This window comes from Sceloporus occidentalis, unplaced genomic scaffold, assembly GCF_023333645.1.
Source record: "Sceloporus occidentalis isolate IW3139 unplaced genomic scaffold, rSceOcc1.0.p SCAF_12, whole genome shotgun sequence".
Taxonomy (NCBI): domain Eukaryota; kingdom Metazoa; phylum Chordata; class Lepidosauria; order Squamata; family Phrynosomatidae; genus Sceloporus; species Sceloporus occidentalis.
Window position 1 is genome coordinate 15,968,285 of NW_028316992.1, and position 18,120 is coordinate 15,986,404.

An 18,120-nucleotide genomic window follows, 5' to 3' on the forward strand; every position below is an offset into this window, starting at 1 on the left:
CTTTGCCTTCCTTTGAGGCTGAGAGAGTGTGACTTGCCCAAGGTCACCCAATGGGTTTCCATAACTGACCAGGGATTTGTATCCTGATCTCCAGAGTCATAGTCTGCATGCAAACTGCATAAATAATCCAATTTGATACCACTTTAACTACCATGGCTCAGTGCTATGGGGTTTGTAGGGTTTTTTGTTTTTTTGTGTGGTACTAGAGCTCTCTGACAGAGAAGGCTAAATGTGTCCCAAAGCTACAATTCCCAGAATTCCATAGCATAGAGCCACAGCAGTTAAAGTGGCATCAGCCTGGATTATTTCAACAGTGCAGATGCAGCCTGAGTCCCAACAGTTAAACCACTGAGCCATGCTGGTTCTCAATTGGATAGCAGTAGGCCTAGCCCAAAAGAAAAAGTAGCCACAAAAATTAGGCATCCTAACTCAGGTCTCAAGATAAAAACTTGTTAAAAATAACATAGGAGCCCTCTCACTCATGGGAGAGGAGTGGGTTTGGTATCTCCTTCCCCACATATATAGTGACATATTGGTTTGAGTGACTAGACTAGTGATTCCCAAACTTTGGTCTTCCAGGTGTTTCGGACTTCGGACAGATTGGTCAGGAATTCTGGGAGGGCCAGGGTGACCATACATGTCCTCCTTTTCCAGGACATGCCTTTCACTTCAGCCTTCTGCCCAGGAGGCATTCCAAAATGTCCTCCATTTAGAGCCTGACTATGGAGCATAAATGTATATGTATATTTGTGTTTTTAGTTTTTATTGTCTAACGTCCTACACTTTTGTTGAATGTCCTACGTTTTGTGGTGCCTTGTCTTCCTTTGAGGTTAGGGCATCTGGACACCCTGTGAAAGGGCAAAGTTTGGGAACCACTGAACTACACTCTGGAGACCAGGGTCCCAATCCTTGCTGAACCATGGAAACCCTGGGCAAGTCAAATTCTCTCAGCCTCAGAGAAAGGAACAAAGTCCCCTTGAATAAATCTTGCCAAGAAACCCGTTACAGGTTTGTCATAGGGTTGCCATAATTTGGAAACAACTTGAAGGCACAGTTTTGCACTCTGGTAGCACTGTAGCCAAGGGTCCGTTTAGGGGAATTTTATTATTATTGTTATTAGCTCAAATATTGCAAGAGGAGGGCCTGCTACGACGGCCCTTGCAGAATCGTCTCCCGATATGTATACAGAGTAGACCAGGGGATTCCAATAAATGGAGCTGAGACAGACTTCTAGAATTAATAACCAATTTATTTATAAGGGGAAATAACACATACGATTCACTAGCATATACACACACATACAAGGCTCAGGAAAAGCATAGGTTAGCATGGAATAGGATTTTAGGCATCACTGGGGTGATACGTACCAGAATGTAGACTCCCTCCAGGAATCCAAATGGAATATGATGAGGATGGCATGAGGCTCAGCCATGGAATGACTGGCCAGGAATCAGGAGCCAGGTCAGGGTTCAAGGGGACAGAGCTTCCCCCTGAAATCCAGACTGGCCCAGTGAACAGGCAAATCTGGGAGTATTTATAGGCAAAATCTTGCTTCTGGCAAAGGTGCTTGATGCTGAGAACAAAGGTGTTTAATTACTTTCTTTTCACCTGGATGTCCCTGTCTGATTGTCTTAGTGGTCTTAAGCTGCTCGGACAACAGACCTGGGAAGGGGGCAAGAGCCTCAGGCAAGGCAAACATTTGCTCTTCCTGGTCCTATGATAATCCTCTTATGCGACTCTCTAGATATGATGATGTGGGTGCCCCTCAGGGGTGTGTATACATGTCCTCATGCCTTGCTGGCAATGGTGCACAGGCTGTTAGAGTTCATCTAGGGGTCATTAAGGGTTATCATTTATACCAAAATATATATGGAGCAGCATGGGTAACAGCACATCCATATAAGGGATCTGTGATTTTTATGGCTCAGCATGTTAATAGTGATGAGATACATGACTTGAATGTGGTTCATGTGGTTCCCATATAAAAACCCTTTGTATCTGTACAGATCCATGCCTAGAATGCACATTTTTGTGCTCTGGTGGCATATTAGTATACAGGATCTGTTCTTTTAAGAGGGTTCAGCCTGTGACTAGGATGGGAGGAAATGATCTGTGTTTCTGGTGGAACCCATGTTAAAATTGTATGGATCTGTGAGGATCCATGACTTGGATCCATGTTTTTGTGCTCTGGTGGCACATGAGTGTATGGGTTCCATGATTGTTGTGATTCATCCTGTGGCTAATGATGGGAGACATGATTTTAGTGTGGTTCAGTTGTATCTGATGTATAAAAAAAACCAAGGATCCATAAGGACCAGTGGCTCAACTCCACATTTGTGTGTAATGATGGCACCACAATGTGCCAAACACATGATGGCTGTGGTTTAGTCTAGAAAATCTCCAATGTGAAGGTAGTTTGAATGTCATCCTTTGAAAAAGTCATATGAAATCAGGAGGATCTGTTACTGATTTGATTTGATCCCATTTTTAATTTCTTCCCTAGTCTTTTAAAATACGAATGTAATTAGAATTAAATTATAAGATTATAAGAACTGCTGTTGTTTCCCTCCAAGGGTGGCTGGCCCCAGTGTGTCAGTCCTACTTGCAGAGCAAAAATGCCAAATGATATTGCATGCAGGAGCACCCTTGACCTTTTGTGCAACCTATAAATATTGGATCCCTGCAATCCTTAAATAAAGTCCAGAGGAGAATTAGGAACCCCTCTTGGTTGCTGCCTTTCACTGCTCAGTCTTAACTTCCAGCCTTCTCCTGGGTGTCCATTTCACATACATTGCTGTGTTAGTCTGGAATACCAGGTTGCAAAGGGATTTGTAGCACCTCTGGTGGCACAGTAGTTAAATGCCTGTACTGCAGCCATTCACTCAAAACCACAAGGTTGCGAGTTCAAGACCAGCAAAAGGGCCCAAGCTGGACTCAGGCTTGCATCCTTCCGAGGAGGTCGCTAAAATGAGTACCCAGACTGTTGGGGGCAAATTAGCTTACTTGCTAATTAGCTTACTTGCTGTTCACTGCTATGATCTTTGGAATAGCGGTATATAAATAAAACAAATTATTATTATTATTATTATTATTATGGTTCTTCCCAGGATAAGTCCTCCCTAATCGCAATGTCATGTGAAAATCTTCACCGCAATCATGTGACTGTCCCCAGAAAATGCCTGTTTAAACTCTCCATTTTCCCCTTGTGATAAACTCTTAGCCTTGAGCCTACTTCCTCAGATGCACAAAGTAGGCTCAAGTCTACAAAAGCTCATTATGCCAGCTTCTTTCTTTCAGATAGTCTCAAAGGTTCAACAAGATCCCATGGCATGTTTTCTGTGTACAGCTGGTGAATTTCATCATCAAGTATACTGAATTTCCTTGATTGTCCATGCATTAATAGTGGAATTTTCCTATTAACTGTTTGAATATTTGCAACAGGCTCATTTGCAACTGCACAAGGAAATGGTCTAACTACAGCAACGAGAAGATGTATCTGAGAATATAGGCTTAAGTCTAGGAAAGCTCATACTACCAGCTTATGTCAGTCTCAATGGTGTTAACAGATCCCTTAGAATAGGATTTTTTTGTGTACAGCTGGTGAATTTCATATTTGGGTTTGCAGTATTTCCTTGGAACTAGTCTGTTAATTTGTTAACATTAATTTGGTGAAGTGGAAAGTCCAAGGACTCAAGTAAGCTCATGGTCTCAGCTTCTTTCTTTCAATGAGTCTCAAAGGTGGTTCAAGATCCTTTTGCATGGGATGGGGTTTTCTGTGTGTGTGTGTGTGTGTGTATATATATACACACACACACACACACACACACACACACACAGAGTTGGTGAATTTCATCCTCAAGTATGCTGCATTTCCTTGGACTCGATTTTTTAAAGTTGATTTGGTGAAGTGGAAAGTCTAGGGACCCAAGTCTAGGAAAGCTCATGCTCTTATTTTTCCCCCCTCAGTGTGTCTCAAAGGTGTTGCAAGATCCTGGATGTGGTTCCTGAATCAGGGTGACCAGGCACGTCCTCCTTTCCCTGTCCTCCACTTCAGTCTTCCTGTCCAGTCCAGGAGGAATTCCAAAATATCCTCCATTTTGAGCAGGACTACGAAGCATGAATTTATATTGCTGGGAATGTCCTGAGCTTTTCTTTGGTCATGCCTTCCATTTTTCTTGAATGCCCTCCATTTTCCAGCGCCTGAGCCTCCTTTGTGGATATTAGGACACCTGGGTCCAAAACACTCTGCAGAAACAACCCAGTTTGAGACTGCTTTAACTGCCCTGGCTCAATGCTAGGGAATGTTGGGAGCTGTAGTGTTTGTGAGGCATTTAGCCTCCACAATAAACTACAATTCCCAGGTTTCCTTAATAGCACTGAGCCAGTTAAAGCAGTCTCAAAACTGGATTACTTCTGCAGTGTGATTTGGACCAAAGTAAAGAGGCATGTATGGTGAGCAGCATGTTCCATGTTTTTGTGTAACGATGGCACAACAATGTGCCCAAGAAGACTTGACGGTTGTGGTTTATTCTATAGAACAGAAGGAGATCTCCAACGTGAAGGTAGTTTGAATGTCATCCTTGTGGGAGGAAATATATGAAACCAGGAGGATCTGTTACTTGCTTGCATAACAGAATCCTAGAGTTGGAAGGGACCAGAAAGGCCACTCAGTCCAACCTCCTACCATGCAGGAACTCTCAAACAAACTCCAGACAGAAGGCCATCCAGCCTCTGTATAAAAACCTCCAAAGAAGGAGACTCCACCACTCCCCAAGGCAGTCCATCAGCTCCTCCCAATGTTTAGTTGGAATCTCTTTTCCTATAGCTTGAATCCATTGCTCCATATCCTAGCCTCTGGAGCAGCAAGAGCTGATCCTAGTATTGCTTTCTTCCCTAACAGCTCTGGTGCCACTGGGCTGGCACCAATTCCACCAGCACCCTCCACATCCATATATATATAGTTATATATTTATATATATATATATATATATACACACACACACACACACACACATCCAGTGTGGTGTTGTAATTTGAGTGTCAGACTACAACTTCAAGGGAGAAACCTAACCCCCTCCAAATGGATAGACCCTTGTCACCAAAACCTTCCCCTCCTAAAGGTAACATGTGTGATGTGTCCTTAAACTATCTAAGCCCCGCCCCTTCCGGTTTCGAGGACTACGTTTCCCGTCATGCTCTGCTCCTCTTCCTCCCGGGCAGCTTCCGGTAGAGCGCGCGAGGGGGTCCCCCTGCTGCTTAGCAACCCCTTCTCCCTGGCTTTAGGGGGGCCATGGCGTCTGGGTGCCGGATCGGGCCGTCCATCCTGAACAGCGACCTGGCGGCGCTGGGCTCGGAGTGCAGCCGCATGGTGGACTGCGGGGCCGACTACCTCCACCTGGACGTCATGGACGGGTGAGGCTGCTCCCTCCCTGGATGGAGGGATGGAGGGATGGAGGGCTCTCCTGGGGGTCTTGTGTGTTGTGTGCAACTTATAGGGACCCTATCCTGGGATTCTCTCTTGGCGAGGTTGGTTCAGAGGAGGTTTGCCATTGCCTTCCCCTGAGGCTGAGAGAGTGTGACTGAGGCTGAATGGGTGAGGCTGAGAGAGTGATAGGTTAAGAGAGAGAGAGAGAGAGATTGTGGCTGAGTGTGATTGAGGCTGAGAGTCTGTGACTGAGGCGGTCACTGAGGCTGAGAGTCTGATTGAGGCTGAGAGTCTGTGACTGAGGCTGTCACTGAGGCTGAGAGTCTGATTGAGGCCGAGAGTCTGTGACTGAGGCTGTCACTGAGGCTGAGAGTCTGATTGAGGCTGAGAGTCTGTGACTGAGGCAGTCACTGAGGCTGAGAGTCTGTGACTGAGGCTGCCAGTGTGTGATTGAGGCTGAGAAAACATGGCTAAGGCTGAGTGACTGAGGCTGAGAGAGTGTGACAAGCTGCGTGTATGTGTGTGTGAGATACGCTGAGAGAGCGATTGAGGCTGAGAGAGTGTGACTGAGGCTGAGAGCATGGTGTGGTGGTGTGACTGTTGGACTGTGTGGCTTGGGTTGAGAGAGTGCGACAAGAGGAGTGGGTGTGACTGAGGCTGAGTGTGTGACAAGCTGAAAGTATGTGATGGAGGCTGAGAGTATTGATAGAGGCTGAGAGAGTGTGACTGAAGCTGAGTCTGTGACAAGCTGAAAGTATGATGGAGGCTGAGAGAGTATGATGGAGGCTGAGTGTGACTGAGGCTGAGGGAGTGTTATTGAGGTTGAGAGAGTGTGACAGGCTGAGACGTGTGACTCACCTATGTTCTCTCAGTGGGTTCATATGGCTGAGCCAAGATTCAAGCCCTGGCCCCCAGAAAGCCAGCATAGAGCAGTGGTGTGAATGTTGGACTGTGTGGTTGAGGTGTTGTTGGATTATGATAAACCGAACACCCAAACCACATAGTCCAACATTCACACCACTACGCCATGCTGGCTTTCTACCACCCTGTATACCACCCTCTATCTATCTATCTATCTATCTATCTATCTATCTATCTATTCATCCATCCCCTCATGGATAACAAAATCCATGGATGCTCAAGTCCCATTAAATATAATGATACAGCAAAATTGTGTCCCTTATATAAAATGGCAAAATCGTGGCTTGCTATTTGGAATTTATATTGGGGGGGGGGAGTATTTTCAAGCCTTGGATGCTTGATTCTGTGGATAAAACAGTCTGTAGTTAAAGAGGGTCAACTGTGTGTATAGTGTTGTAATTTGAGTGTTAGACAACAGCTCTGGCAATCAGGGTTTGATTCCTAGCTTGGCCATGAAACCAAGGCATTTAGTTTCAGCAAAAGCAATAGCAAGTAAAAAGAGGTGTCTTTTGGCCACTTTAATCACAGGTTAAGTCCAGGATAATAGCAACGTCGAGGATGTCATCTGAAAACAATCCTGCTTTTGCAGGATATTCCCAGATTTAATCCCTGTTTAGTCACGGGATTTGGGCGCTTCCCCCCCTGTGTGATAAGCTCCTTACACTATGATTCAGGAGACCAGGGTTCAATTTCCAGCTCAGACATAAAATCCACTGGATGACTTTGGGCAAGTGACATGCTCTCAGCCTCAGGGGAAGGCAATGGCAAACCTCCCTCGGAACAAATCGTGCCAAGAAGGAAACCAGGATAGAGTTGACATAAGATGGAAATGACATGAAGACACACAACAACACATAAATATCCTAAAAGATAATAGATTTTGTCTGATTTTGCAATCTACGCAGGGTCAGCTATGCAGACTTTCTTGAAGGCACACAGCATGCACAGACATATACTTGTCTAAACCAGGAGTGGGGAAAACATGACCCTGGGGCCAAAATGAGGCCTCCAGGTTGTTTTTGTGGCCGTATTTTTTATTTATTTATTTATTTATTTATTTATTTATTTATTTATTTATTTATTTATATTACTTTATTTGGGATTTATAGTTTTGTGAAAGGGGTTAGCCTTCTCTGTCAGAGAGCTCTGGTGCCACAACAAAGTACACATCCCAGGATTCCATAGCAAGGAGCCATGGCAGTTAAAGTGGCCTCAAGATGGATTATTTCTGAAGTGTATCTTAGACCTACTCTGCACACTTTGCAGTGCAGCTGTAGCTTCAACTATGCCATCTTGCCCAGTGGGCCTCTAATGTCAATTGTAGCCTTTAGGGCATACAACAAATTAGACTGCAGATAAATCATTCCACCCTAACCTAGCCTAACCTACTTGCCACCAGATGTGACCAATCAGTTAAAAATAGCATCAAACTGCATTAATTTTGCAGTGCAGATACAGCCTTTGTGAGCGTCATGTCCAAAGTATGCTTGGATGAGGGGGACACACCCAGTGAGTGTAGTAGTCCTGCCTATTCAGTAGCAGGAACAAGATTGAACAGTCTTGGATCATGTGCTAATCCTATCATTAGCACATGATCACCATAAAGAAACATCTATTTTGGGCAAGGCATACATGAGCTGGATGTACTGGAAATCCAGCTCTATTGTAAACATACTTGATTAGTGACCTGTGAAATGTATGCGTGTATGTACCTTCAAGCAGCCCATCGACTTACCTATGTGTATATTAAAGTGCAAACAGCAGGACAAGGTACTAAAATATTGCCAGAGTTTTAAGACGTTGCAAGATTGCTGTCATCTTAAAAAAATAACAGCCTTTTCATTTTGCCAAATTTGATGTGAACATGCTGATCCAAATGTGTTACGCCACCATGCTTGCCTCTTCGCTTTGGTCCAAAACACATTGCGGAAGTAATCCAGCTTGAGACTGCTTTAACTGCCCTTGCTCAGTGTTCAGTGTAGTTTATTGTGGCACCAGAGGTCTCTCATAGCGAAGGCTAAATGTCTTACAAAACTACAGTTCCCAGAATTCCCTAGCATCAATCCAGGGCAGTTAAAGCAGTCTCAAACTGGATTACTTCCGCAATGTGTTTTGGACTTTTGACTCAGGGTTGAAGTTGATCTCTGGCATAGGTATCAAAGCATCAGCTTCACCTTTAGCAGTATTTGTTCTGCCCTTTCAAGTAAAGAGTCATGTACTTAACATTGGGGTCAGGAGGCCTCACTGACATTTGTCTGTTAGAGCTTAGATGCTTGGTGGCACTTTCCATTTTCTTCACATTTTTAATAAACTATTTTGGAATTATGGGTTGAGTCTCCCTTATTTTGAATTCCAAAACCTGAAATATTCCAAAATTGTCCATGTGGGTGGCTGAGATAATGACACCTTTGCTTTCTGATGGTTCAGTGTATACAAACTTTGTCTCATGCACAAGTTATTAAAAAATACTGTGTATAACATTATATTCAGACCATGTGTATTGATGTTTCTGAAGCAGAAACGAATTTCATGTTTAGACTTGGGTCTCATCTCCACGTCTATGCAAATATTGCAAAACCTTAAAAACTCCAAAATTTGAAACATTTCTAGTCCCAAGCATTTCGGATAAGGGAGACTACTCAACCTGTACCTCTATCAAGTACTTGTGTTAATTATTAATAAGGTATGCTCTATAACAGCAGCAAAATCTTGCCCAAGTACTATTGGGTGGGACCTGTTTCAATAGAAGGCAGTGTCTGCGATGAAACCACAGTAGTCCTATATATGTACATAGTGATCCAGAACATATTTATATCTGAAACAAAGTATGAAACTCTACAAAGTGAAACTTCTGTTCTCCCGTTTCTTTTCTGTGTATTTAGCCAATGGACAGTTCAGTGGGATTGGTCCTCTGAGTTCTGCAGCCTTATCCCTGACTAGGCATTCAGTGGAAATTGCTCTACATGAAAATGGGTGGTAAAATGATCTGAAGCTCGGAGAAGGCTCTGGATAAAGCTGTTATAGAGAGCTCTATCCTCACCGGCTGGAGGGTGAGCAGATTAGCAGAGAGCATAGGGCTACAGTCTTGTTCTTCTATCACGTGTTGAGTGAAAAGTTTAGATGTATTTATGTTAAGGTCACGGGTTTATAGGAACTAAGCAGAGCAGGGGAGGAGAGGGAGTCTTGGAGATGTCTCATCCACAGGGTCACCATGGGTCGAGATCAACTCAAGGGCAGTTAACAACAACAAACATATGTTGAAGCTGCATGTTGCAATCCTGTATAAATTCCACTGAAGTTAATTCAGTTCAAAGCAGCCTAATGGTGTGTAGAACTGCAATACAGTGCAACCACATTATATGCGGACAGACTATACGTGGCTTTGAGCTTATGTGTTCAAGCCGTGTGGGGCGCAAGGGGCGGCGCATCGCATTTGGCTGAATGGGGCCCGCAGCCATGCACACAAGCCCCATTCACTTGAATGGGGCTCAAGCATAGGCGGAATTCGCCTTACGCGGGGGGGATGTCCGGAACGGATCCCCGCGTAAGGCAAGGTTCGACTGTAATAGAATTATTCTCTTACATAACATGCGATGTAACGTCACAGGCTGCTGAAAAGAGAAAACAGAGAACTATCAGTAAAATTCTTCAGGCTAACTTTTATTTTAGGAATTAAAGGGTGAAACAGACCACACCTTTGTGCCACCGTCTGGGCAGCTTCTGAGCATGGGTCAGGTTCCAGGTACCTTAGTGGCATGGCAGTCACATCCCGCACATCCCCAACATGCCGGGAAGCCGCCATGAGGGTGCAGAAGAGCCACTAAAGGCGGCTTTTCTGTGGCCAAAAAAAGGAGCAGTTGAAAACTGCTCCTTTTTCCGCCAGCGCTGCAGCAGATCAGGGTTGTGGCGTGCAGCTGCCATGCTCCCAATCAGTCTTCTGGTGGAGTGGCTTTGGAAGACTGGTTTTGGAAAATCCCCTCCCTCCATCATTTGCATTCCCCATCCTACATTGTTCAGAACACATTTTAGAGAGGACATGGGGACATTATTTTCTTTCATTGAACTTACATTAACTTAAACTTAGGATGAAACCAATAGTACTTTCACATTAACTTAAACTTAGGATGAAACCAATAGTACTTGTCATTGTTCTAGAATATTATGAGCACCTGTATCTGTGGACGCACTACACTGCAGTACACTGATCTTTTTCTCTTTTTATAATCTGAGATATTTTACTAATTTTTAATAATGAACTTTAAGGCTTATAAGATTTCTTTACAACATGATAAAAGAAATACACAACAAAGTAGTGTTCAGAAAGTGTACAGTACCCTGCAACAGTATAGAATCATATTTTTTCATGACTATATTAAAAACTGTACTATTTCAATATTTTTCCCTCAACTGTATAGGCATTTTGTTCCAAACATCACTTTTGGCCATCCTGTTGTAGAGAGCCTTCGGAAGCAGCTGGGTCAGCAGCCCTTCTTTGGTAAGCAATTGGCAATTGATTAAAAGGTCTATTTTGTTATGAGTACAAACCAATTCTTTTGAACTAGTGCTAGAAGTCATGGACTTCGTTCTGTCCCCTTCTTGCTTGAGCACTGTTGTTAACATCCAAGATATGCTGTTGGCATTGGATAAATTCTGTGACAAATATAATCCCAAAATGCTTTTAAGGTATTTTTTAGAACTATACCACGTACTACACATCCTCAACTAAATTGTCTCTTATGAGTTACATATTTTTCTAATTTTAATATCTCGTCCATTCCCATGCGCCCACTACTGATGGCCACACACTTTAGAATACCTCAATAATAAGAAGGTCTCTTCCAACTCTGTTATTCTATGATTCTATGATCAAGCAACAGTCAGCTGTGCAGATAAAGTGGACTGGAGTCCAGAAAAGCCTATGCTAATAATTTCTTTTTCTCTTAGTCTCAAGGGTACTGCAGGATTCCTTTATATCTTTGTGCCTCTGCAGAGTTTATAATTACAACTCATTTGTACAACCCCTCAACTTATAGTGGATTAACTAGCTATTTTGGTATAAAACGTCTCGTATATTCTCATATATAAGTCTAGAAATTTTAGTCAAAAAAATTGACTCTGAAAACCTGAGTTGGCTTATTCATGGGTCAAGGTAAGTACTGTACTATACTTTAATTCTTATATAAAAAAGGAACCATCCCCTGGTGAAAGGCAAGAGTGTCATCTGTTTTGCAAGCACTCACACTCCTTTTATATTCTCTCATCCATGAAGCCTTTAGTATGAGCACAGTTATGCCTGCTGGAATTTTGTAAGTTTTCTGGTACTGTTTTCCTTTGCCTCATCCTTTGTTACATACCCCTAAGTTTTGCTCTTTACTTATCCACAAGTCATATCAAAATCCATAATTTTGGCCCCAAAACCTACCCTCAACCTATACGTGAGGTCGACTTACAGTCAAGTATGTAGTAAGTTAAAAATGAGTAGTACTAGATCAGAGCTCAGCTGTCTGTGAAACTGTTCATAACTGTACAAGAAATTATCCAGAAATCCAAAATCATCCACACGGGGGGCTGAGATAGTGACACCTTTGCTCTCTGATAGTTCAGTGTACACAAACTTGGTTTCATGCACAAACTTATTAAAAATATTGTACCATCTCCCCTCTGTTTTCGTTGGGGACTCCCTCCTGCAAAAATGAAAAATCACTAATATTGAAGCCCCATTGGCTTGAATGGTGGCATGAACCCGGGAGCATCTGCGCGCATGCACCCCATATTGTCCCCCTCCGTTTGCCACCTGAAAACTGGTGAGCAACATGGATTCCAAGTCTGCGAAAACAAAGGGGCAACTGTATATAAAATTACCTTCTGGCTATGTGTATAAGGTGTATAAGAAACAAATGAATTTTGTATTTAGACGTGGGTCCCATCTCCAGGATATCTCATTATATATGTGCAAGTATTCAAAAATCCAAAAACATCCAAAACACTTCTGGCCCCAAGCATTTTGGATAGGATATTCAACCTATATACAGCCTGCCCTCCCCATACATGGGGATCTGTCCAGACCCACCCACCTCGCGTATGGAGAAAAGAGCATATGCGCAAGCCCCACAGAAAATAATGGGACGCACCTCATTATTTCTGCCGGGGCTTGCCTTCTGCGTAAACTCAAAGCCGTGGAAGGCAAGCCTGCCTATAAGGAGGGCTGACTGTATGGTGTGTTAAATACTGGTGTAACAGCATGCAACTGCTTACGATAACATGCGGTTGTTCTATTTCAATCCTTGTATTTTGTTACTTCCAGCTAATGAGATCTTTGTGATGTTCATATATTGGTTTAATCTTTGAATTTAAGTTTTGTAATAAATGTGTTTAGAATTACTTTTTTTTTGCCCTTACCTTCTTGTTTCTTAGTGTGGTGTTACACATAAGGATGATAAATCCTTTATTAAAATGAAGGATCCTAGACAGATAAATATTTGTACTTTGTTATTAGTTTTTTAAACAAAACGTTTTAAGTTTTTGGCATGGAGAGACAAGGTCTTGTTCATCTGTTTACATACACCAGCATTTCCTATATTCCAGGAGCATAAATATTTCTATGCATTGAACAGTGAAAACATCCTTTTTCTTGATCTCTTTTGTTCTTTCTAGATATGCATATGATGGTTGCTAAGCCAGAACAGTGGGTGAAACCCATGGCTGTAGCAGGTGGAAATCAATACACCTTTCACATAGAAGCTACGGACAATCCAGGGGCGCTCATTAAAGACATAAGAGAAAACGGGATGAAGGTGAGTGTGGAAAAGTTTAGAAAATTTGGAATATTACTGTTAGACTCATGCTTCTTAAATGCAACCAAACTGTTGAACCAAGCTCCAACAGATACCAAGAGCCTATTTTATATAAGTGCATATAATATAAGCCTGTAAAGCCTGCTCATTATCTCATAATATATTCTGAGATTCCAGCACATAAGAATGCTTAAATGGAGTGATTGATGTTAGCTCTGTCTGGCTTACACCACCATCACAAGATGGATGCCTATAGTTGGCCAGAAGGTGATAATGGGACCACAGACAGAATCCACGTTAGCAGAAGAATAAAGGACCCTCAATTCCTCATCTGAAAGGGATTCAACTGCTCTTGCCCTCCCATGAGACACAGTAGCATGCAGAATAAGCTGGAGCAGGGGGAAGCAAGTGCATTTTCCCTTAAAATGTCTTTATGAGTCATCCAAGAGTACAACTGGATAAGATTCAAAATTTGTGACGATTTTATGGTCAGACTAGTCAATTTGGTCACTAATCTGTGAGTGATTTCAGCAAAAACACTGGGTGTTCTCAGAGCAAGTGTGGCCCACTGACTGTATGCCTCCCACCCCCACTTTTGGCTCCCCAGAACATCTTTGATATGCTCCCAAAACCTCCCAGACCTCACCAGTTAACATTTTCAGGCAAATCTCAGATCCCAAATTATCTCCTGCCACTCACAAATGAGGCAGTTCCCCCCCCCCCCCTTTAATAAAAACCTGGAATCAATTGAAATGGGAAATATATGTGCTGTGATGTTGCTTCCTTTGTGGCCTGGAAGAGTTGGCTCCTCCACAATTGCCCAGCTCTGATATAGAGGATACTATTTAATACAAATGTAAGATTAACATGTAATTTTTTTTTTTTGAAAGAGCTGATCACCACTACTGGTATTTGTATCTTGAAGCTTACAGCAGTTTAAAAAACATAGCTACCAATTAACAACACACAAATGTTAAAAATGTAATTAAACTATCAAAAGTTTAAAGCTTGTTAAAAGACACTGTCCCATAGTCAGGCCTGACACCAGATCGAAATGGATATACATAATTCGACTCAGTCAGAAACTCTTGGTGTTGGGAGGCCAGCATGCATTCTAAAGCCTTGCCCAAAAATGAAACGGTGGACACTGGCTGATAATTATCCAGTATGGTGAGATCCAGGGAGGGCTTTTTCAGGAATGATTTTATAACTGCTTTTTATGACATGCTGGAACTTGCCTTTTTTTAGTGAGGCCTTAGCCACTCCTAACCATTGAGCCAGTCCATGTCTGGGTTTTTTTTAATAATCCAGGAAGGGCAATAATCTAACACACAAGTAGTGACTCTCACCACTCCCAAGAATTCCACCTACATCTTCAGGTTGTAAAAATTGAAAAGTATTGTTATTACTGGAGAAACAGTGGTCAAAGTTACACCCACTGGATCAGTATTAATTATAGCATCCAAATCAGATAGTGGATCCAAGCTCAGTAGCAGAAAGCCAATCTGTCACATCTGTACACCTTTTCTCTGTTGTGGGATAAACCTTGACTTAGCAGTATTTCCTGCAATACAGTTCCTGTCTCACTTCCTTTGTTGATGTAAGTGCCAATTCAGTTTTTAAAAATGTAGTATTTTAAAATATTCTGTTCTTTTCCATAGGTTGGTTTGGCTATCAAGCCAGGAACGACAGTAGAATACCTAGCACCATGGGCCAATCAGATAGATATGGCTTTAGTTATGACAGTGGAGCCTGGATTTGGTGGACAGAAATTCATGGAAGATATGATGCCAAAGGTAGATTTGATATGTCTTATTTGAGGTACATCAGTTGCGTGGGAGGAGTAAGATAGTGGGAATGGGTTTCAGTGTTTCATTGTGTAATGCTGTCATATTAAACATAGATATTCTAGTCTTGCACACATAGAAGGAAAATAGATTACAGATGATTGGTGTATTCTGTACACTATGCATTAATAATTTGTTCTTTCTGGGCTGATAACTAGGTTCATTGGTTGAGAACACAGTTTCCTTCCTTGGATATTGAAGTGGATGGTGGTGTAGGGCCAGACACCATTCATAAATGTGCAGAGGTAAGATTAAAAAAGAAGTCTGTATTAAGATTTGGAACTATAATTTTCTATCTTCTAATTTCAGGAACTACCTAGTTCTGTCTGACTGTTCTGAATTTAATTGCTTATTGTATGGAAAAGAAATCTAATGTCTAAATCTTCTCAGGTCATTTTGAGTTGCTGCTTTAAATACTAGTTTCATGCTGTTTATAGAAACATGTAGTTTTGATAGAGTCTGTTCATTTGTTGGTAATGGCCAAAAGCACAGTCAAAACTGATCTGGGACCCTGCTGTGACTATGTCACAGTATATCTCATTTTTAACACAGCCATACAACAGTCTCTCTCATGCACTAAGAAACATCATTCTCTTTCTTAGGCAGGGGCAAATATGATTGTGTCTGGGAGCGCGATAATGAAGAGTGATGACCCCCGAGCCGTGATTAACCTGCTGAGGAACGTGTGTTGCGAAGCTGCTCAAAAGCGTTCTCTTGACCGGTGAAATCAGATTACTACTCAAAGTGGTGCATATACATACATGTGTGATAACCATCATGGAATCAGCAAGAGAGCAGCAATGAAGATTCATTCCTCTCTTGCCATGAAGGGAACAGAAAACGTGTTAAGATTGTCTTGCCAGTTTGTAGGTATGTTCATCTAGTACAATCACTTGGCTTGAGACAGCAACTTTGGACACTTCTTGCTTGAAGATTATATGTGGTTACCATGGAAAACAAATGTATTTGGTTCTGCATTCAACCTAAATTTGTACATTCCTTAATTTCAAATGCTTGGAAATAAACAAGATCAGAAAAGTCTTCAGAATGGCTGATAATGAGTTTTGGGTAAAGTCCAAGAATGTGAGGCTACAGAAAGAAGAATTAAGAGGAGAAAGAGATGAAGAAATATGAAGTCTACTTGAAAATATAATTATGGAAATAGCAAAATCAGAAAAAATAAGAAAAATACAGGGTTTTATTTTTAAATAGCCCCACCTTTAACAGCAATGTTTTTTTGCTCCTTAAGGTTCATACTGCTTGCTGTTAAATGTCAGGTGCTTTATGGAAAAACACATTACATTATTGCCTATTGAAACAATTTTTATAATGCAAGTAACTTGAGAAATTTTACTACTTTCTCATCTTCTGCTGATGTATCTAGAGTGCCTTATGACTGGAAAATGGGCCTCTTCCTCCTCAAGATGGGTAAATATTATGTTAATTTTCATCTTAAGAGAATTGCTACCATGATAATGAAAATAAAAGTTCTGTCATAAAATGAAACTTGCATGTCTCCTCCATCAAGCAGCATGATTGACCCTACTTTCTATCATTAAAGCTAAAGGCCTCCTGAGCAAGGTGACTGAACATCCTCCTTTTCTAAGGCATGTCCTACATTTCAGTTTCTGTCCAGGAGAAACATGAAAATGTGCTCCACCTTGAGTATGACTAAGAAGTGTATATTTATGTTAGCGCTTTTTGCCTTTATTTGGTAATGTCCTACATTTTTCTTGAATGCCCTATATTTTGTGGTGCCTTGCCCTCCTTTGCGGTTATGATATCTGATCACCCTGCTCCTGAGGCAGTATGGTAGAAATGGCTATATTTTAAATGAAAATTCTTACTGACTCCCTTCACAAGTTTTCCTTTAGGCATCAGTTGCCTCCTACCACACAAGATTACATGCATACAAGAATGATACACTGAAGTACATTCAGCACCTGTTTCCATGGGTTGTGTGTTAAAGACCCCTTTGCTGGAGCTGATGCAGTGGAGAGGCAGAAGGATTTGTGAGGTAGGCTTGATCAGAGGCAGTTGTTACAGATAAGCTTTTTAGTAGATGTGGTCCTAGGCCTTTCTTTACTTATTCCTAGTATGATTCTAAAGGGTTAAGGTTGGAACCAGTGAGGAAAAGACACAGAATAATTCTTTAGAAGAGAGAAAGGTAGCATCGTGCCCTCCACATTTCAGATTTTGCTTTCCATTAGCCCCAGCCAGGATAGCCAGGGCATTGACAACTCTTGTTAGAACCATTAAAAAGGTAACACACTGCTTACCTTACAGCCAGAGTAGCTGTAGACAAAAGCTAACATATAAAAATGAAATGGTATCTAGTATTTTACAATATATCAAACAACATGTGAAATATTGGATCTGTAGTGGATTTGATAAGTGTGGGAGAAATTCTGAAGGCTCCTTCACCTACTGTGGGCCATATCGGCTTTTCCCAACAAACACAAAAGTGGCCAGGGAGGGCAAAAAAGGCCATATGCTTAATGCAGAATAGTCACTGCTGGATATTTCCAGTCAGGTATCTTTAGGCCAAAAATATGGGGTGGGGGCCTGCTTCAGGAACTCCCAGACATACATGAAAGTAAGTTCAAAGGACTGAATACAGTCGGAAATAAGGAGATCAATACAGTAGCTTAGGATAATTTTGAAAAAAGCTGAAAAATCTTACCAACGGTTGTTGATCAGCTCTAATTTTATTTTAAGGGTGAAACTGAAGTGAACCAAATAAATTTATTTAGAACACATCATTTTGTTGTAATGATAAAGAGCATAGTTATGGCCAGATTTTAAGTACTCTAATTTTGTAAAGATGCTCAAAAGCAAATGGGAGGAAAATGCTAGAACTACGGACAGTCAAGTGTAATGTTGGTTGGTAGAACTACAGGTTAGATTTGTGAAAGCGTAGCAGATAGCAAGGGAGGGGAGCCTCTTTCCCTTTAACTGCTGAATGCCAACTCTCATCATCTCCTTACCATTCAACCAAAAGGTGGGGATGGGGGCAATTAATAGTTCAGTGTCACAACTTCCCCACCTGTGGTAGAGGAAACATCTAATGGGTTGCAATTGCTAGTAGCAAAAATGAAACCAAACTGCAAATACAGATGGCCCTCCACATTTG

The 18,120-nt window shown here is 41.8% G+C and overlaps 1 protein-coding gene across 1 annotated transcript; it reads left to right on the forward strand.

The window, feature by feature from the left end:
- The first annotated feature begins 5,219 nt into the window (after positions 1–5,219).
- Positions 5,220–16,493, forward strand: RPE (ribulose-5-phosphate-3-epimerase). The gene is made up of 6 exons (XM_089477851.1): positions 5,220–5,412; positions 10,762–10,841; positions 13,001–13,140; positions 14,802–14,936; positions 15,146–15,232; positions 15,590–16,493. The coding sequence occupies exons 1-6, from the start codon at positions 5,291–5,293 to the stop codon at positions 15,710–15,712; spliced, it is 687 nt and encodes a 228-aa protein (XP_089333977.1). The 5' UTR covers positions 5,220–5,290; the 3' UTR covers positions 15,713–16,493.
- The last annotated feature ends 1,627 nt before the right edge of the window (positions 16,494–18,120 follow it).

Excerpts from the sequence above, each read along its gene's own strand:
- RPE (XM_089477851.1), top strand. The coding sequence starts at position 5,291 with ATGGCGTCTGGGTGCCGGATCGGGCCGTCCATCCTGAACAGCGACCTG. Across the intron at positions 5,413-10,761 it reads CACCTGGACGTCATGGACGG|GCATTTTGTTCCAAACATCA; the intron begins GTGAGGCTGCTC and ends TCAACTGTATAG. Across the intron at positions 15,233-15,589 it reads CCATTCATAAATGTGCAGAG|GCAGGGGCAAATATGATTGT; the intron begins GTAAGATTAAAA and ends TCTCTTTCTTAG.